Source organism: Dermacentor albipictus, chromosome 3, assembly GCF_038994185.2.
Source record: "Dermacentor albipictus isolate Rhodes 1998 colony chromosome 3, USDA_Dalb.pri_finalv2, whole genome shotgun sequence".
NCBI lineage: Eukaryota > Metazoa > Arthropoda > Arachnida > Ixodida > Ixodidae > Dermacentor > Dermacentor albipictus.
In genome coordinates, this window is record NC_091823.1 from 147,190,378 (window position 1) to 147,212,615 (window position 22,238).

General features: G+C 45.8%; 1 protein-coding gene and 1 long non-coding RNA gene across 2 annotated transcripts in view; one reads left to right on the top strand and one right to left on the bottom strand.

Moving 5' to 3' along the window:
- The window catches only part of LOC135896670 (uncharacterized), a 94,415-nt gene that overhangs the window by 41,962 nt on the left and 30,215 nt on the right, over positions 1-22,238 (top strand). The window lies entirely within an intron of this gene.
- Positions 1-22,238, bottom strand: part of LOC135896669 (uncharacterized) — a 132,433-nt gene that overhangs the window by 37,319 nt on the left and 72,876 nt on the right. The window contains exons 11-14 of the mRNA XM_065425155.2: positions 21,636-21,810; positions 19,390-19,505; positions 9,816-9,960; positions 1,108-1,293 (exon numbers count right to left, since the gene is read on the bottom strand). Coding sequence (XP_065281227.1) covers positions 1,108-1,293; positions 9,816-9,960; positions 19,390-19,505; positions 21,636-21,810 — 622 coding nt within the window. The remainder of the gene's footprint in view (positions 1-1,107; positions 1,294-9,815; positions 9,961-19,389; positions 19,506-21,635; positions 21,811-22,238) is intronic.

The window sequence follows — 22,238 nt, forward strand, 5'->3', positions numbered from 1 at the left end:
CCTACTTTTCCTCCACCAATCTTCAAATCGCCTCTTACTAATCTCCGTTGCATACATGTTTACTTTTCCTCTGCTCTCGCTAAACCGAAGGGCTTGGAGGAGGCCAGTGGTGCCTAAATCGACCGCTGGTAGACGTCTTCACATTCTAATAAAACATGCTCCGTCGTTTCCCTAGCTTTACCGCAGCAAGCACATGCTTCTTCTTCCTTCGTATATCTCGCTTTACCGGTGCGTTTTCTAAACCATCGCGATCTCTAAGCATCGCGAGATCTACGCATCGCGAGATCACGATGTAACCCGACATCGTGATCTCGCACCTTGCAATTACCACGTTCGCAGTTACTGGGCTCTTTTGAATTTGAGCACGCAAATGAGAAAATAACGAACTACTTCGTCAGCAATTAATGCCGCACTCCCGAATCGGCCCCTTGATGTCGCACAGTCGTTTAGTGTGACCGGTGCGACAGGCACACGCATTTCAATACTTTTTTCGCTGGGCACAAGCCGGGAGACGCTGCCGGCAGTTGTCGCAACTTTTTTTTAAAGTATAGGTGGGATTTATCGCCGGTGCCCTAAAACCCGCCGCTCTCTTACTTTGCAGGGTAGCCGACACCGCGCGCTACAGCACCGTTCTGTACTAAGAGGAGCGCTAAATCGGTGCCGTTGTCCATTTTAAGCTCAGCGAACAGCAAAGGCGGAGCGGACGCTACGGAGCGCTGTCCGCTCCGCAAAGGCGGAGCGGACAGCGGACACGCAGCGGACAGTACGTATAGAGCGAGGCTGATGAGAATGATGGCAACTGGACAAATTCGTAAGTGCGTTTATCTGGCGCGTATGGGACATCGCCGTTTCATCATCGCTTCAGGTGCCATCTGTAGAGACATCATTGTTAGCAGGAACTAGCAGGCGATCGAAAACAGACGAAGGACAAAGAAAGGCTTGATGCACGAGCACAACTTTGTGCTTGGATGGAGCGCAGTCCCGATGAAACAAACACTTTTTCTCAGGGCAGCCGAACACTTGGTGTAACGAATGCGTTACTTAGACCGCAGTAAAATAGGTCTTTTCACATTGTGTAGGCAAGTCAAGGAGATACAGTCTGCCTACCTTTGTAATACTGACGATCTGGTCGCCAGCTGGATAGCGGTCCTTAGCGCATTCGTCACCCAGCGAGACGTTTGCAGACGGGTACTTTGGAACGTACCAACGGCCGCCCATCCCGAAGGCCACGGCGAACGAAACTGCGGCCGGCCACTGAGCTTGCTTGGAAGCCAAGCCAGAGATAATCGTGTCCTGAAAGATAACCGAAAATGGTAACATAAGTCTTTTTTTTTTCTAGCCAGAAATAACTGGCCTATAGGACTGACGTCGTAACTGTGAAGTTCGGAAATCGTAACTGTGTAACACGCACACACACACGCACACACACACACGCGCGCGCGCGCGCGCGCGCGCCAGCGTCAAAAGCTTGAACTGCAATTCATAGAGCAAAATACATGGCATCCATAGTGTTAGAAATATGTGCAATGGATTTGTACATATCAACAAGTACAAGGTTCATAACAGTTATAATGCTGCCTTTCTCACTTAGAAAAAAAAAAACATGTAATCTTCTTCTGCACTTGTAATTTTAAAGCACAGACAGTAACAAAGCTGTCCAAAGAGTCAATGTTTTTGTACACTTCTGGATGTGTACAAACTGGAAGGCTGAACTGAGCCGATGAAAAACGTACCACGTGGGCACACGCGGAACCGTGTGCACACGCGGAACCGACGAGACTGGGAAGAAAGAGACGACGACCGTGCCACCATAGAATAAAGAACCAAATTAGAGAAGGGAAACTGTACCTTCCGAAGTGGTTCGAAAATAAGCAGCGGCAGCGCATGGAACTTACTTAGGTACACGCCAGATGACATTGCCCAATCCGGAAGCGGAAGTGCACTTTTTTGTTTAAGAGCAAAATCCAATATGGCCGCTTTTTGCCGGTGGCGTACGCTGGTACGCGCCGTGCTTGCCCTGCCGGCTATGCAGAATGCCTTAACGCCTTCGCTGCCGCGTAGCTGGCGCGTTCTAATTGCCAAGAGCCTCTACTGACGCGCATACAAACAAGCCACAAGTGAGTGAACAGAACGTGCGACTTTATTGGCAGAAGAGAAGCAGTGTACAATCTCGTGCAATAGCAGAAAACATTTGCATGTAGAGATACTCTGGAATCATTGACGCGAGCTCGTAAACGGCTCACTGCCGTCGTCGCACGTTGTGGTCAGGTTAACGAGCGACAACCAGCAGCGAAAGCAGATTGGACAGTGTGTGTCACCTGTTTGCAGCGACAGTCGCCTTTAAGAACGCTCAAATTGCATTGCGAAGCAATTGGGTGACGCAGGCATCTGCTGCCGCAGCCTACACAGCGGCATAGACTACCCCGGATTTTAGCCGTTCACTCCTTTCCAACCTGCACGTTTCTTTTCTTTCGGGGGCCGCTAATGTGTGGCTCACACTTGGTGTCTCATATTGTCTCAATATGGACAAATCACTTTCGTGGGCATCGTCTTCATCAGCTACTTTTGCGGGCCTTTCCAACCATGTGGCTATCAACTTCATACGCATCGGACTATGTAAGCACGTATGCCGGTCTCCGTTAATGCCTAATCGCGGCCGAGAAAGGCCAGAGGCACAATTTGCCCATGGCTGCAGCAGGAAAGGGCAAATGGGGAGCACGAATCGCTATGCATGTAAATTGGGAGTCTATGTTGCTGTGCAGGCTGCAGGAGCGAATGCTTACTTCGAGAGACTGCTTCCCAATGCAACGGACCAGGCCGCCACATTCTAGAAGCATAACACGGCGGCCATAACCAAGTGAGACAACATCAAAATGAAACAGCAATCAATCACCACATAATGCTTAGACAATACATTATACATTGGCTACGAACCATTTGGCAAGAGTGAGCATTCACATACACGGGTCTCTTACGGTACATTCAGCCAGCTACCTACAGGTGTAATGCTTGCCTTCTTCACATGTGCCCGTCTAATAACGAGCGACAAGCAGTAGCAGAAACAGATTGGACAGAGTGTACCACCTGTTTGAAGCGGCAGTCGCTGTTAAAGATGAGCATCTTGCAGTGCGAAGCAATCGGGTGACGCAGGCATCTACTGCCACAGCCTACACAGCGAAATGGACTGCCCTTCATTTTAGCATTGACTCCTTTCCAACCTGCACGTTTCGTTTCTTTCGGAGGCCGCTAATGTGTGGCTCACACATGGTGTCCCACATTGTCTCAATATGGACAAGTCGCTTTCGTGGGCATCAGCATCAGCCACTTTTGCGGGCCTTTTCACCCAACTTCATACACGTCCGACCATGTAGCATGTATGCTGGTCTCCGTTCATGCCTGATCGCGGCCGAGAAAGGCCAGAGGCACAATTTGCCCATGGCTGCAGCAGGAAAAGGCAAATGGGGAGCACGAATCACGGTGCATGTAAATTGGAAGTCTGTGTCGCTGTGTAGACTGCAGGAGCAAATGCTTACTTCGAGAGACTGCTTCCCAGTGCAACCGACCAGGCCGCAATATTCGAAAAACATAACACTGCGACCGTAACCAAGTGACATAACAGCAAAATTGAACAGCAATCAGTGACCGCGTGAGGCTCAGACAATACATTATACATTGGCTATGAACCATCTTACAGGCACAATGCTTGCCTTTGTCGCATGTGGTGGTCTGGTAACGAGCGACAACCAGCGGTACAAACAGATTGGATAGAGCCTCGCACCTGTTTGAACCAACAGTTGCCGTTGAATATGAGCAACTTCCATTGCAAAGCAATCAGGTGACGTGGGCATCTGCTGCCGCAACCAACACAGCGGCATGGACTACCCGGCATTTTAGCATTAACTCCTTTCCAACCTGCATATTTATTTTCTTTCGAGGGCCGCTAATGGATGGCTCACACTTTATGTCCCACTTTGCCTCAATGTGGACAAGTCGCTTTTGTGGGCACCACCTTCGGCAGCCATTTTTGAGGGCCTTTCCACCCATACGGCTATCAACTTCATACACTTCTAACCATGTAAGCACATATGCTGGTCTCCGTTTTGAGCAAATCATGGTCGAGGTAGGCCACAAGCACAATTTGTCCATTGCTGCAGCAGGCAAGAATGAACGGGGAGCACCAGTTACGGTGTGTGTATACTGGGAATCTCTGTCGCTTTGCGGACTGCAGGAGCAAATGCTTACCTCGAGGGACTGCTTACCAATGCAACTGGCCAGGCCACCACATCCGAGAAACAACACTGTTACCACAACCAAGTGTGGCAGCTAAACCACATTCTGAAATCAATCACTTCAGTGTAGCTTGCGCAAAGACCCAAGCTATCGAGGAAGAAGAGCAATCATCAACGAGACTAGGAATATGGAAAATGAGAAAGCTTCCATTCAAGAGAGAAGCCACTCTGCTCTACAAGCATTGAAGGCTAAAAACATCAAGAAAAGTAAAATGGTGCATAGCACATGGTGCATAGGTTAATGCAAGACACATGCCGATGCTGCATCAGCTATTTCAGGAGAGGAATTGTGCATGACAACATACACTAGAAGATACTGCTACAGATATGTTAGGCTACTAGACAGTGACTGGTATTAACTATTAGCGACGAACAGGTTGACCTTTATGTTTCGATGTGGATGAATGATTTCTAACAAAAATGGGCAATGAAAAAGCTTGCCTTTATAGAAGAAAAATTACACTTGCCACAAACGGAATTGACATGGCTAGGAAGCGCATTAAGGGCAAACTGACGGAACTCGATCTTCCTTTGGCCACCGTCGTCCGTGCTTGGCCAGATGTTGCCGGTGCATCTGAAGACGAAGAATTTCTGGAAAGTCCTTTTTGAGTTACCTGGATGACTCGGCCAAATGTCCGTGCTGGTGGAATGGTGGCTGAAGCTCTTTTCAGTCTTGACACAGTTCTCTGCAGACTTGATATTTCATCCATATTCTTCTGCATGCGCTTCTTTGTTCGTGGTGTAAAAGCCTTGCAAATTCAGCTCCAGCCCCTTCCTGTTGATGCAGATAGGAGCTCCTGTGATGACCAAGATGTGCTTGGCATAGACTCTGTTGGGGCAGAACGGTGACACATGAGATACAGCACAGATTAGCCAGACATACGTGTGTTTTCTATTACGTTCGAACCAATTATACTGAACCACAAATATGAACAAACATTCATATCTGCTGCACACAGTAAGCCAATACAGCATATATCAAACATATTTGTTTCTAAACCACGCATTCTTTACCTTGTAGCAGTAGCCAACGTCCACACAATGACCTTGTTGTAGCAGGCAGCAGCTTCTGTTCAGTGCGTAGAGTGTGTTGCTTTAGACTGGTGCTGTCCTCATTACTGCATGTCTGGAACAAAAATTTTGACTGAATCAGAAATTGAACAAGCAAAATTTTGCAATATGAAATGCAAAAAGGTGTGACATATATATTGTAATGGTTTGCGACTACAGTACACATGCAAATGTACACTGTCTGCTCTAGGGTGCTTAAGCAGCATGTTAAATAAATTTTGCTATTGTCCATAAAATTGATGTCTGCCTAACTACAATGCATGTCAACAGCTTAAGTATTATTAAGATCACAAATGAAAACATTTGTGCGTTCATTTATACACTAGAGGAGATCACACTGCTGGTTCCACAAGAAAATGCACCAATGATGCACCGCTTCACTAGTGCAAAAAGAAATGCCCTACAGTAAACCAAACTGAGCAGCAAGACCATTTCGAACCAACAAGTACGAAATATCAGTGAATAATCATGCTTGCAACTGTTTAATACATTAAATTCTGTACTTTCACTTCCTTTAACCAAAGCATTATTCGGTTTTGTGGACGAAAGAAGTTGCCAGCGGACTCGAAAAAAAAAGTTCAATATGTATATTGATAAGGCTACACAGCCACCTACGACCACGGCTACAATAAGATGAAAAATGAGACGCGCGTTCCGATATCGCTCTTTCTTTCCTAGTTGTGTGTGTATAACGACAGCCTCGCAAGCAAAGGTTTATTTAGGAAACAGCAACTGAAATCCTGACTGCCCATATGCAATGCAGGGTCTAGTTCGTTAGCTTGTGCCCGCCTGGAAGGTAATGAGACGGATATTATATAACGATTCAAGCAGCGGCGTTAAACGACTCACCGTTATTGCCGTTCTCAGCTGCAGCAAAATCCAGCTCCCGTTTCGATGCAGACATGTTCCAATGGCTCACGACCGAAGCACAACTTCCGGGCTTACATGTCCGCTTGCAAACACGTAACTTCGCCCCAAGTTAAATAACGCGAGGCATCGAAGCGCAAGAAACTAGTTTTAGAAACAAAGAAGCAACCAGTCTGAGTATGCGGACGAATGAATCCGTGCCGCCGTGCACTCGAAAATACCGGTAAAAATTTTAAATCCAGGCCAGAGGTCACGTGAAAGATCGATGATGCTGAACGCTATTTGCGTTTATAATGACGAAGAACCAATAAACCTAATAACAAAAAGTACAATATCTAATAAGCAATGATAATTTTGCCCTGTTTTACATGTAACAAATATGCTCCGGTAATTGTAGAAGAAAGCCCGTAAAATGAAATTTCGCTTATTACGTCGCCTCTACCGGGAAGTGTTGAAACTAACGTAAGCATCCCGAAGTGATTCTACTACGCTTGTTTCGTTAGCAGCAGCGCGCAGTCGATCTTTTCGTCCTCTGTGGCCATTTGTTGAACTTGAGAGTGTGCTACCCCTGGTGCCACGACTAGCCGGTCAGAAAATACTCGCGTGACGTGGTTTGTGGTGTGACAGATCGCCGCTTTGCTCTGGCGGCGATGTAAGCGCCAGCGATGTTACTTTGTTCATGGCCTCCAAAATTACATGCTTGCTTGTTTTGTGCAGGTGCTCTCGTAGGCCATGCCAACTGATCGTAAACATAAGCCTTGGTCCTCTGAGCGAGTTCGTTAAACTGAAATATTTACTGTACCGAAATTCGTTTATGTGAAACATTTTTGCATAGAATCTATAAGAAAACTGCCGGGGATTATTAAAAAGTTCTTTATTCTGAAATATTCCATAAACCGGCGTTCGTACAAATGACAGTTTACTGTATATATATATATATATATATATATATATATATATATATATATATATATATATATATATATATATATATATTCCGTATATCTTTATTTTCTGTGGAATTCTATACTGTAGTACTGAAATTTGTATGGGGGGCTGAAGCTCTGTCAAGTGAAAAAAATTACACTTATTTTTTTCAGGCCCTCTTCTGTTTTCAAGGAAACCAAATTGAAATTGATTACACAGTGCAACCAACATCTTTGCGCCTGCATCTCTTTTGCGAGATCTGAATGATTTGCCAGGATCACAGAGTATTACACTCAAATTACTAGACCGAAACCTGGCACCAGCGTCTGCGCGCGCCGACTGTGGAACTCTATAATCCAGCCTGGCACTAATACGTTGTTCATGCCTTTCCAACACCGTCCGGTTAGCTTCAAAACACTTGTCTTAACCTAATACTGTGATCTAAAATTTGCACTATGACAAGAATTAGCCTCATCTGATCTGTAATTTCCACGATCGTAGAATTTTTGTGTGTAATATAAATGTTGATATTGAAGAGGAAGAAATGGAGGCCACGTCAGTGTGTCTGTATAGAAGAAAAGAAGGGAATGTCAATTTTGTGCAGATTGCTAGTCGATCACCGAATGGTTCGCGCTCGGACAAACGTTGCAAACATACCTCGTAATCAACTTTCTGGTGGACTTGCAGTAACGTCGTTGGCGTGGGAGCGTGTTTCCCAAACCTGCCATCAAGAGGAGCCTCCCCTACGCAAGCTACGGCATCTGTGTCTACCACTTTTGTCACGACTTCAACATTTAAGTGAAACTGACAGCATCGCGAGTTGGTAGCAGTTTTTTTTTAACGGCGCCATAAAGAAACACAAGCACGGAATGACACTGCGCTAAATGAGTTACGTGGAATTTGCGGAGGTGTAAGGGAAAAGCCAGAAACAAAGAACGTATACAAAGAGATAAATAAAAAAAAGCCAAGGAACCGCAGGCTTGTGGCGTCAAGCACAGACTGCGGGCAATTCAACGTACCATGGGAGTGGTGCACAATATCCTTCTTTCGTGTGGCTCTGTCTATCAAGGAGTGACCGGACGGCACTGCGGTGCCATTTCAAAGAAACGATTGCCATTCAAAGAAACGGTGCCATTCAAAGAACCGCAGTCCTGACGTTCATGACTGGCCGAGTTACTATTCAGAGTTACTCTCAACGTACTCTTCGAGATTTCCATAATAGTCAACCACGACGAGAAGCAATGCTCAAGAGCCATGCTGACTTAGCCAGACGCACACACAGAGGTGTTGAAACTTACCTATATATACAACTGATCGCAACAACACGATTGTGTGCAGTTGTCAGCTTAAAACCTAATTGCTTTAAGATATGCTGTGTCTATAGCGAGCAGCAGACTTAATCTCTAGTGACACAAAAAGAAGCTGAACCATTCATTTTGTAAATTAGTTGTGCGGAGTGCCGCAAGTTTTATTCATGGGGTTTTACGTGCCAGAACCACTTTTGATTACGATGCATGCCGTAGTGGGTAGACTCCGGATCTATTTTGACAACCTGGAGTTCTTGAAAGTGCACGTAAATTCAAGTACCTGGACTGAGCCCGCGCCTTAGCCACTGGGATACCGCAGCTGGACAGTGCAGTAATTGAAGGCAGTCATAGAGCACTGAATTTGCAAGACAGTTCAAGATAGCGACAGCTCCTTTCTGCACCAAGTAGAACAGTACCTTGGTGTTGCTGGCACAGACTAATCGACAGTGGGTGAACGGGAAACATCTTTTTCCAGTGGCACGACATGAAGTAAATCTGATACTTCAAATCAGTTCTGTGACGGTAATAATGATCCAATGTTTCAATTAGAGCACTGACATTCTTACTCAAAAGAAAACGAAGAACATCAACTGGAAAACTGCAACGCAAGCCACTAATTTTGATTCTTGTTCTTTTCTTTTTTTTGCAATTCCCCAGCTACAGCTGGCTCCTAGTAAGGCAGATAAGAAAATGACTCATTGAAATAAAAAGAAAGCCATTCGTGCTGGCTACAGCTTCAGAGATACCAGTGGGACAAGCCACTTTTTTTTTTAAACGTTGACGGATAGGCAGCGCGATAAACATTACATTAGAATACCGCCTTAATTCGTTTTTCCTCGTTTTTCGGATAATTCCGCTTCCGCGTCCATGTGATGACGTACAGTGCTTCCGGCCATGAACAGCGGGCACCGTCACGATGAGCCACGTGGTGAAATCATTTGCTACGTTGTCGTTCGGCCGGTGCGAGGTTGGCGGTTCGATTCCCTGCAGCGGGGACTCGCGCTCCGACGCAGGCAGAACGGAAAGAGGGCTCAAGTACCCGACATCTTGTGCGCCTTGTGGAACCGCCAGTGCTCGAAATTAACCCACAGCGCTCCCCTACAGCATCTCTCATAGTCCTAGCGTTAATTAGAGGCGTTAAACACGAGTAATCGATCGGAATGCCGTCCTTGCTATATGACTACATCAGATTCATTCCTCTTGGTGGATAAACTGAAAAGGGAAGCTATGCTCAGTATGCAAGATTCAATAAAGACAATTTTTAATATTTCTAGGTACATTCATTACTACTGAGTTTCCATGGTACTTGCGAGTACCATGTGCATAGTAATTAGGAGGTGCTCAGAGTACTTACCAAGCGAATAGGGTACTCAGCTTTGATGTAAAGAGGCAGTAGCTGCGTGGAGCGTATGGTCGGTGGTACCATGTGGCAGTTCGTGTACTGCCAGTCTGCCTCCTTGTGGAACGCTATGAAGACAAACACGTCCACCGGATGAGTCCTGAATGACATAACATGGTGCAATGTTATCTTCGCAGAATCTTTATTTCTAGTTTTCTGACATTCAGAGCTTATTATTACTCACTTCGCTTACACGGTACACTAATGCAAGGCAAAAATGATACACAGAGTTGAATTAACATAGTGGTCTCCTGGTTCTCTCGAAGGGAACTGCGACTGACAGTAACCATGACGACAGGCTTTTGTTGCGGATTTCGTTGTAGTTTACGGCTCATTATGAGTTGCCACTGGTATCGCCCTCGAGCGATCACCGCACGAAGGTCGGGCATTTGCATTGCCACAATGATTTCATCGTGTAAGATGTAGTCTCGGATAAGTACGGTACCGTCATCACCCAAGATTACATTAAACGGACCCTGAAACACTTTTTATGGAAGCGAACAAATGCATTTGAAGTAAAAGTGTGCTATTTTAAAACTTCTTTGCCACCAAAAATACCTCAGCGCGTTCAGTAGAAGCGGAGTTTTTCGCAGTCAAACATCCTTCGAAAGTGCTGCCGCTACTTCAATGCATTGCACTGCATAGGCTACGGCGGAGTGGGGCGTATCCACAACGCTCCACCTACTGAACGTCACCATGACGGGTAGTTCAAATTTGATTGTTGATCTTCGCGTATACGCTACAACTCCGCATTATGGCGCCTACGGCGACGCCAAACTTAAGTTCCTCTCTTTTAATTTAGGGAACCCCCTTCATGGAGGCAGGGTTGAGCCACTGTTTTCCGCGCTCCGCTCGCACCACCTCCGAAATTCTAGCGCCGCTATTCGCCGAGCGCCATCACGTGGTCAAGACTGGCTCCAGTGCTTTGCTGAGAAGCCAGCACTTCGTAGGAACCCGCCGACAAGTCATAATTGGCCGCGGCATAGTGAATATTTTCTGGTTGCTTGTTCCTCGCTGCTACTGACCGAAAATTATGTGTTGTTACGTTGTTTCTCAGTCAAATTGTGGACTAAATGTCATAGGACGCATCTAAGCGCATGCGCCATGACGGAGTGTGAAAGGTTCTGCCTTAGAGCTCAGCTCTTAGGTGCCCAGTCCTGCAGCGAGCGTCGGCGTCAACGAGCGAACGAGCACAGCGAAAGATGAAAGCGAAATCGGCGCGCGCCAGCACGGGATGAAAAATCGGAGCACTTCCACCCTGTGAAGAGAAAAGTGCAGCTAAGCTGGCGTTATGGTTGGTTTTGCTATGTCTCCGGAACCTCGACGTTGCAACGGGGAAACGTTCCGATGGTCGGTATTGTAAGCGTCAGAGATTTTTTTTTTATCTCTGCAAATAGACCTTTAGAAGTCGACTGTAGAAGTGCACTTGTTTATTTCACTTGTTTATGCAGCATTAGTCAACACGTGCCTGCTGCATATGAGACTTATAAGACGGCTAAATTTGTTCGCAACATGAAAAACGGTACAAGGATGTACTCAAATCCTCATAATCAACATAGTAGTACAGGGAGTGTTAATGCAAAATGTACTTGAGTGCATGAAATTCGTCGGGTCATTCACCTGGAACGTATTGAAATTCCATACTTTAGACACAAAGAATGTTGGAGGGGTCAGCGATGTTCCTTCAATACGCGCATTCGTGTCCTTTAGATGTCGCGAGCCGTTCTCACATGCGTACCTAATAAGAATTATCGATTTTCTATAAAAACTTAGCATTATACTTGAGGCTTCATACGGAAATCGCAAAGGCTCACGACGTTGCCACCATGCGCCGGCACATGCGTTCGTAGAACACTGCAGTTCCCGTAATCATGAAATGATAAGGCAGGCAAGGGTAATATCTAGGCTTGGAATCATCAGCTGAGCTACGGACTTTTACTCGTCCAGAACAAAGTCTAAAAAGAAAGCGAAAAAAAGAAAAACGCTGCAGGCACTGTCGCGCAAGCGCCGCCCCTACGCGCACTAGGAATGGCTTTCCCGCATAGCCTTGGAGCCCAAGATGGCGTAGCTTAACGCAGCTCTGTCTTTCCAAAGGGAGTCTATGCAGTAAATCTACGCCAAATTACAATGCTCTAGAATATGGGTAGTGGGTTCAGGTAAAGCCCCTACATCCACGCGCCACCGCCGACCAAGAAAGAGAGCGGCGGTGGCGCGCGGATGGAGGGGCTTTAGGTTCAGGGTACGGCCGCCGGTGAGGCGGCTTGTGTCGACGATACCAGATGGAGCCACCAGAGCATGGGTTGTATGAAATGCGGCGCGCCGCGCCGTGGCTGCGCGCTGTGCGTAGAATCATCGGAGAAATAAGCAAGGCTCCGTCTTTTAAAACAGGTCTTACAAATAGGCGAAGCTGTACATAGATATTGTCGGCGAATCAAGAGAATTAGAGGTAGTAGTAGCCAACAGCCGATAGCGCGGTGGTGCGGACGAGCGGCCCCGTTAATGCTCCGCAACGCTGATCGTGCTCTTTTGCAGGTACAGCTCCTATATTTCAATGTTGGTGCATAGTAGTATTATCGCCGCCCATAGGAAATGCTGAGTAAAGGGAGAGGAGTAAACATTCTATCGATCATCGGGGTTATCCAGCGGCCAACTCGAAGCTGTCGGCAAACGTGGCCGAGCGTACTCCAGCTTGAGCCATCGGAAGGGTTTTAGTAGAGGGGCGTGGCAACAAAAAATTGGAATAAAAAAAACGCTTCACTTAGAAACCGTTGTGTGTACCGCGAACTATATGCGAATGCGATAATTTTAAGTGTGGTCTGCATGCCCCTGTTTTAATTGCTGGTCTGATGCATGCATATTTTTTTCTTCAACACGAAGGGTCAATTGGCGCCGATGTATAAACGCTGATGAATGCAAGACAAGACAAATAAACCTTTATTTTATAAAGCACTCATTTATTGCAGCGCTCCAAATATGCACAGTGTGAAAAATATTCTTGATTTTCTCAAAGGAATACCGTGTTTTCATGCTTGCACAGTACATTTAGCCATGCGACTATGAGCACTTGCGCATCTTAGCATGAAGCTTCTTTTCCTGCGAGCTTCTCGCGACTCATTGATTGCTTTAACATAAAAATGCAGCCTTGTCAAAACACAAAACTTGACAATGCTGGGTGTGAGCGCTTCTGAGTGCTGGCTGCACCCTACACGACATGAAATCTGAGATTTGCCCAGAACCATAACATCTGCTATGCTGTTACTGCACAGCTTTCCCTGACTAAAAAAAGTTGTGAAAAGGTTTTCCAGCCTTCTCACCTTCAAAAAAAAGCACACGGGATGGGTTGAGCAACCCTCCTTTGTGACAAATTGCAGTAAACTCACTGTCCTGGCTTTCCTCATTTGGCGCCTGTAGAAGCAAGTTTTTTCATTCTCACAGTCACTGCGTGCAATTAACTAGCGCGCTACATAACCTGCCATGTAGTGTATTAGCCGGTCATCGCTGTTTTCAATAACATAACCGCTGTGATCCGGAGATATTTGGCGTAGTTTGCCTTCAGCCAATGAGAGATTGCCCGACTCTAACAGTTTGTCAATGTCTTCCTCTGCAGTGTTGGCATCATATGCGTCCAACAAGGAACTAAGTGGCTCATTGCTGTCGGCATTGCCTGATCTCACTACGCTCGCTAGATTTTAAAACGAAAGACAATTCACTACAATCATAAATTTGGTTGGTGTAGGGTGATCGTTTGATCCACAGGACTGCCTAACGATACCGAAAAAGTTCTCCAATGGATCCTGGCTCAAGCACGATGTCATTAAATACTGTAAGCCCTGTGTACTCAGGAAGTCCAATAGTTCGAGGGTGGCAGAAAGTGTGACCTTAAAGCCAACTGCTGTGGACAAACTTATGAAACCTGCACCATTTGCATACGTTTTCCAGCGTGATAACAACTGCAGGAAGTCCTTGATTTGCTGTACAGTAGCAGAGCCTGGACGCAATGCTTGCACTGTAAACCGAGACGTCATAACCCTTATGAGACTGCTGACAGAACTTTCTGAAAAAGTGAAAAGCGAACTTTAGTGCAGACATAGGATACCACATGGTACAATAACCAAATTATGTTTCTGTCGCAACGATACATTAAATAAGCATAGGAGCAAGATCGCAGTTATGCAGAAAAGTGAGAAATGAACATTGAGGTTAACACGTCCGGCAGTCATCAACCAATGCTATTGCTGTCAGTGCTATAATGTTACGTGGCGGTGACAATGCCGCAGGCAAGAAATGAACTGGCAGGTAGGTGTAGCACTCGTATGAACTCTTTATCGGGCTGACTTGCGCCCGCAAATCTACTCGGCGTTGGCGATAGCTACAAACGTACTGGCTGGTCGTCGAACAGAGAATACCCATTTACCCGTCGAACAGAGAATACATATATAAATGATCCGCGCGCTACAATCACCCTGATAAGGCCGCATGCCGATGGCATCTAAAAAAGAAACATAGCTTTGAATGGTTGGCGATAATATCTTAGTGCCCTTCGATCCAATTGCGAATAGGTAGTGATTCTCCTAAGAAAACGCTTGCTTACCTAAAGAATGATATTGTTGCATCAATGTTGCCCCAAGACGATTCTAACTTCTCCATGTAGAAGTGTAGGCCATTGATAACACGATTTCCAAATAGCTGAGATGCAAGTATCACCCTCATCTTTTCAAGCCTATTAGGTTCCAAGTGTGCAGATGTCAAGCCAGGCATTGCCTTTAGAGTGAGCTGGCTCGAGCCGAGCTTGAAGGCCTGTTTTACAGGCTGGATGGAAACCTCTAACAGTTAACATACCACACGTTGAGCTGTCAAATAATGCAATAGCTAGACCGCCGCTTTCATAAGGCTTCCTTGCACAAGTGCTATTATACAAGGATGGGCACTTACCATACCACTTGTATTGTTCAGAGCACCTTTGAGTAGAGAGTTCCTAAGGCATTTTAGTAGATGCGGACAATCCGATAGGAAAAACAGCTGTCGAGGAGGGTCCACAGGGTGTTCTCGGCTGCACGTAATCCTTCCATTCTTTACGCCAATTCCCAATAGGATCCACATACGGCGATTCCATGATGCACCATCACATGTAATGAAATCAACCTCAAGTCCACTGGCCTCGGCGACAATTGTGGCTTCAATTAGAATTTTGGCAGCATTTCAGCCTTGACATTGCCACTAGTAGCAAAAGTGCCAATAACTTGCGACCATCGGCCAGTAAACGGCACAAACATTACGACCATCCCATGGCCAGATGGAACATTCTGTCCGTCAGCTGTAAACGGGCCCAAGCCAACGAATCCTTCAATGCGACCAGACGATGTCACATTTAGGTGTTCAGACAATTTGATTGCATCAAACAAAAGGCCACCACGAAGCTTAGAGCTGTCAATGTGTTGAGTTTTTTTTTCCGTTGGCAAAGCACTCTGTAGCTGAACCCAAAAGTGGTTTCGTAAGCCCGTAAATAGCGCTTTAGTGTACTCTTGCTTGGCAGGCAAATAATGTTGTGATTTCGGAGATGTTCTCACAACTTGGCACTTTTCATCTTCACTAATATGCATTCGAGAATCCAAGCTTTACTGTACACATTTCCTTTGCTGCTTTTTATTTCGCTGCCGGGAAACGTTGTCTCACGCATTCTTGCTGTTTAGGATGCAGGGCTGAGATCTCAGCCTCGAGCATTTCCATAGGCTTAGAAGCATTTTTCTCTTGCATCTTGCAGGGCTCATCTTTCAGGTCACTCCTTCGTGATGACAGCCTCCGGTTTTTTGTCGCACTGAACGCAGCTTCTGCGTTGTACTTTGCACAGTCTTTCTAAGTGACCGCTTTACCCTTGAATACCGCGTCAGTAAGGCCTTTCTGAAGTAGCGGCAGGATACGCATGCCTGTCCTGCGAAGTAGAACAAAACAGAGGAAACATATATGACCACAACTTCGGCCTTATCTAATCGTACATGCATTACATTGTGAAGTTCGAAGCAAAATTGAAATAATTTGAAGGAAATTTGCATACCTTCAGATGGCTCCTTTCCGGCGCATCATTTACTGAAGTATGTGCCGTCGTGTAGGCTCAACTGCGCTTGAAATCCTTTGGTAACGCTGTTTTTTGGCATGCTGCTAATGGACAGTGCCCCTTTACACAGGCGGCATAGGTCGACACTTCGAAGTAGTCTGTTTCCTCCCTCACGGCTGGCAATGCGTCCCGTTTCTCCTGAGTGGAAACTAAGGTGCGCACTATATGCGGCACCAGGCCCATCATCGCGTGAAAGCATCACCACCCTCTCTGACTCCACGCATTGATTTTCGCCCATTCTTAGCTTGCAGTATACAGTCCCACTGTAATCAGGTATGCGTTGGAAGCTCCAGTATTCTGAAGGAACATCCAGCCTAGAAAATTCGTCCATCACAGATGCTTTGTCAACTTTAAAATGGTCTTGGTCATTCGCCAACACGCAACTCTCAGTGTCAATGTCCGGACACCTCGATTCCTTGTTAACGTTGGAATCATTACTTTGTGGTCTTTTCGTTTCATTAGGGTATGTGCATGTGCTTTCCCTCTTTCTTGGTTGTCTCTGTAGTGGTGTTTTCTTTGACAGATAGCTCGGCGCGTTCGGCTGCAAAGTTGGCACCGAATCGGATAAAAGTTCCGGCTTTCCATGCGGGATGCGGACTTCTTTGCCGTCAATGATATGTATAAAGTCCCTCATAATGCATAATGGCTCGAAATGTAGCCCACACACAGAGCAGGATTCGTCCAAAACCTTATCTTTTCGATGAAGGTTGCCGTCCCACTGCTTGCGTTGGTTGTCATCCTTTGGCATAGCAAAGAGCGACGGCTGATCGCCTTTCGTCCGCTGGTATCCCGTTTTGCAACCGGGAGCAAAACAATGCCGTTTACGCCAACGATTCGGCATCACCGTAGTCTTAACGCCGCGAACTCACAAAGAGGAAAAATGCACCACACAAAAAGCAACAAAGAGCCGCAGGCAGCTTGGCGGGACTGCTAGCCACGCGCGCGGACGCGCCGAGCCTACAGCCCACGATGCAACAGCGCCACCGCTTACATCCGAGACCTGTCGACACTCCTCGCCTCACCGCATCGCATGGTGCGCGCCGGCGCCTGAACCCACTTTCCATATTCTAGAGGACTAGAATATGGGTAGTGGGTTGTGGTTGAGCGCACTGCTCCTCAGCGAGCAGCAGTGCGCTCAACCAACGGACTCGTCACGGCACCCCGCGGCGACCGCGATTTCTACGCGTAGCAGGCCGCAGCTACCTGCGAAAGTGCCGTGCGCAAAGCTTGCGTTGTGCACGACAGGGCTTGAGTGCATGGGAATCTGCTATATTATGAAATAAAGCGCACATAAAATAGTGAGAAGCAGGCTTCCGTTGAAAAGAGAGTGTTTGAGAAAAAGGTAACTTCGCACTCCACTCACGAGCTTCAAGCGCCGCGCACGACAACAAAACCTGGCTGAGATGTTCACAGCAGCGTAGACTATCCGCGGACTATGTTGTTTCACCAAGCAAGAGCGGTTGTTCTGTACCCCCCCCCCCCCCCCCCGTTTAAGCATAGTTCTCCTCACCAAGCAGCTTACCAAGCTCGCCTGCCCAAGAACCAAAGATCCAAAGTCGTAGACTTATCCAAAGACGCAAAATCTACTAAAAAACTAAAGGCGTATTGCTAAGAGCTGTGAAAAAGCACGTCATGCGCTATCAAGCTGGGCTCACTTCACAATAACCGCGCAGTTTCGCCTCGGCATTTTGGCTGCGGTGTGTGGCGCCTGGGCTCTGCTCTATAATTATGAGACGCCCACGAAATGCAATTGCCGCCATAACTAAGGAATGTAGAGTGACGAGACGCTGCGCATAAACAACTGCAAGACTTCTGAATAGTAATTCGCGTCGGACGAATGGTATAGCGACATTTCTGCCATGGCAGGCAAAAATTAACACCTAGTAAGACTTGCAAAAAGTCTTGCCGGTCTTCCATATCCGACTAAGTTGCGCTGCGCAGGGCACTGGAAGTAACTCGAATGGCATACAAAAATAAACGCTAAATGAGGTGTGCAAATTACTAGCTGTAGTATATTCATCGAACATGAACGGGTATACAGGAAATACAGGATGTGTTTTGTTTAGTCTCAGTCGGGGCAAGGACAGGGGTTAGTGAGCCATCGGTCTCGCTATCTAAATAACAGATTGCATTCACGAAACAAGCATGGTGGTGGCTTGGTGCCTGTACATCTGCACACTTGCGGATTTGATTTGATCATATGGCCCTTTTATTGCAATTTCTTATCCTGTCTTGTTCTTTTCCACATGTACATTACCTTTATTTAATGTTTACGGTTCCGTCTCAGAAATGTACAAGTAATTATCAGTACTTCGTCTAGCATTGCACTCAGTCTGTCATTCGTGTGGTTTTCCAGCAAATTGCACAGCGCAAGTTTCTCGCACGAAATATAAATCAAGAAGCACCCCGTGGCAGATTGTCTTTACTAGTGTAAATTTTACTAAGCTAACCCATCCAATGATGAAAAATTAAAGCGCCTCTCAACATTCTAAGCTTTTACATAGCCTCTTATATCAAACAAAACAAGGACTCAAGCTATGCAGTTGAGTCAAAACTGTCTGTTGACGACATCTAAGGGCGGTGCAAAGCAAATAGCTGGTCACGTAACTGGGGAAGTCTGCTTAAATTAGGTAAAACCAGGTGAACTCCCCGGTTGCTATCACCGTTTCCACACTAAGTGGTGACGTGTATTGCGCGCTCGGAAGAGCTAATACTTGACGGTGAAGTAACATACTTGTCCAACAGGTGTCTTTCTGATGCCAGAAATAATAGTGGAAATGCCAGCCATGTTTTAACTACAGGAAACAACGTGAGCCATCAAGTTTGTTTCTCAGTTTTTCCATAGGAATGTGCGATTTGTAAAAAAAATAATGAATGGAACTGAATTTATGATTGCTTCCACATGCTCTATGCACTCCTATTGCATCGATTACCAAAAGCATACCTCAGCAGCACAAAAATAAATGAAGAGAACTTCACTGAACTTGCAGTTTTCATAGAGAAAAAAAAAACGGTCAACATACATGTGGATGTACGACTATTTATGCTAGAAACTGCCTGTTTGAGAGGTGGCCATGCTATTTCGACTACCACTATTCAACCATTGTCCTACGCTATGGGAAATGTGGTCAGTGAATTTCTGATTGCTGGTAGCACTGCGTCCCTGGTCGATTCATTGTGCGTGATGGTTTTATCACTAGTTGGCCCGCATTTTGCCTACGTATCTCATTGCACCATCATGGCAGCCGCAAAACTAGGAGCTTGTATTTATAGCAGTTGTAGTGAATGCCACCATGCAAACTATGGCGGCTAAGTGAGCATATTAAAATTGGTTGACCACGACTGCGAGATACGCTGTGTAATGTGGAAAGTCGAAATTTCTAGCTGCTGAGCCTATGTCAGCAACAAGACTCTTACCTCAGTGCATCAGCAATGTAGGGGACGGATTTCTCGGTGTGCAGCGAGAAATGTAGTATTGTATAACTTGGTCTCAACATGGGATCTTTCCTGTCCTTCATCAAATCTGAAATTATCTGTTCATTGAGGGAGAGAGGGCTCAATTAGATGACAGCGACAAACTCGTAACAGCTTTACTGTTAACAGCGTAACAGTAAAGGTCAGCTGCGTGATGGAATGACTAGTCACGTGGTTGAGATTCGTGCTTTTCTCGCACTACGGTAAAGCAAGAGGAACTGCGATCCCAGTCGTCACTACTGTTCAGTGCTATCTAGAGTGACGCAAATTACGTGGGCAGAACTAGCATCTAGCGACAGCACAAATAGAAAAAGAACCCACTGCGCATATACGTTACACTTGTGAACGCCAATATTTGAAAAGCTTCTTTTTTGACATTTTGCAGATGGCCAAGAGTGTATGAATATTCCAGGTAATCATGCGCCATATATGGCTCTGGCGTATGTGACTTCGACTGTGTACCTTGCTGTTGAATGCTGCACAAGGGAGGTATGCACCGATATTCCGGATCTGTAGGCCTTTCTTTAGCCAGATAGACACCGGACAAATCTAGAATATTGAGAATATTAGGAATGACGATGATGCACGCTATTCCGCCACATAGTGGCAGTCTACCGGAGTATCGGCGTATACCTCGGCTGTGTATCCTGCTGTTACTTCACATTGATCTAGTAGGAAAAATGCAATTAAATTCATACACGAGAGCAACAATATTAAAGCAGCTTTAAGACCTGCGTGATTAGCTTACGCGTTCCACATCGTGCCATCCATAAACCACACATCCAATTTTTTTTTATTCATTACCTACCTCTATGTCACTGAAAACGTATTTAATTTGTGGTGTTTAAATATCGGCCTTTTGGTGGAAAAATATTATTTAATTTTTCTGTTGACTGTCGTAAACAATTGTGGCCATTTGTCGAGTGTGTGAGCTCTTCGAGAAAGTGACTCGACCTATCACACTAGATGAGTGGGATTTTTTCCACTTAAAATAGACTGGTACCATGTGTATGAACGATAACATAAGCATTGTTGCTAATACTAACGATGACATTTGTCCACAAAATGTACAAAAAATTAATAAAGCTAGGATACCTTTGGAGAATAACCGTTAACGCTTAGTCACTCTGTTCGGCTTACAGAAGGCTAGTTGAGTGACACCCCGGATATCATTTTTATTTCACTCCCTGCTGGAACAACATGGTTACCTGAGCCAAAGAAATTTCTTGCAATGTCTTGCAAAATTTCTTGCCCATGCAATGTTTTTGTTTTCAATTTTTTTTTAAATATGAATGTTTATGAATAAGAACTGCTGCTTTGTTGAAAAGCCGTCTCCTGAAATCGTGCTGTCACATTGTTATTACAGTAGGTTGGTCAGTAAACTGTAACAGGCGGCCTAGGCTAAAGACTTCAAGGCCCCTTGAAAAAAATGGAAGCAGGGTTAGGGACCTGCTATTACGTATCTCGTTCTTACCACGCTTCTTAAGCACAAGCACCGTTGCTTTCTCCAACAACGATGAACAGGTGCCTGATTCAAGTCATACGAAAAAAAATGAGGGCAAGAAGGACGGCAGATATATCGAAAACATAGACGACACCTGATTATTGTTCATCTTATAGGATGAGCTGCGCGTAAGGCTATGGACAGATGTAGTGACTTTTCGAACTATGACACGATCACGAAGTACAATGTGCCCATTGTTCAATGTCATCACGTCAGCGGGTCGTCTACAAAAAAAATTCTTTGCAGAATACTCATTGAAGTATTTGGCTAATGACCGCCCACTCAAATAACAGCGAGTCGCAGTAATCTTTCTTTGTTACTCGAGCATAATACTAATTTACCACATTGGACACGGACTTACAAGAAACTTTGCATTGGGCTACCGCTGTTAGTATGAAACGACGTTTAACGCACCCTTGACGGACTCGCAGATTTCTAGTAAGCATCGAACAACCTGACGCAATGAAAGCCTGGCACATCGATTTCGACTACTGTCTTCACATTGAGACCATAGATGGGAGACAAATAGCGATGGCAGCTTTAGAAATCATACCCCATTGTCCTGCATTTGTAGCAGTCTAGACGAGCGTTTTCTCTTTTGTTTTTAGAAGCGGGTGTGACGATCGCGACTAAAGGGGGTGCAGCATTTTCTTCATTTGTAGCCGTAGGCAATAATGACACGAACCTTTAGGCCTCTCGCAGATTCCACCACGACTCCAGCAGGAGTGCTGTCGGTGGGTCTCATTGGGCTGCTTACTTGGCCGTAGTGGTAGACTCGCTGGTCCCACAGCGTATTCAAATGTAGCTTGGTGTTGGCATTAGCCGCAAGTGCCCTCATTCTGGCTTCGCTCCTGCAAGAGCTGGTGAGGGCAGACGAAATATTTACTCTCTATAGAAGAAAGTGTCAGCTTTAGTGAACCGCTATGAATGGGCAAAAGCATTTACGGACATCAGAAAGTGTGGTGTTCTTGCCGCTGGGATAGGCGCTCAAATCTACGGTTTAGACACAAAATTGTCAGAAACGGGAAAACAAATTTCACTGGGTTCAGTCACCAGAGTCTCCCTAAGGCTTACCCTCTCCTTTGGTCACCTTCCCCCCTCATTTTGAGACACTGTAACCATACTGCAGTACGTTTCAAGGGAGGCTGGCTCAACGGAAAAAAAAAGTCTGCTAACACGCGTAATGTATCTGGGAGCCCTAGGCCAGAATTTGTTTGTTGGAGTAGCGACTGCACCGCAGTAGTGTCATAAACATGTGAAAATTGCACCATAAGCATACACAATCTTA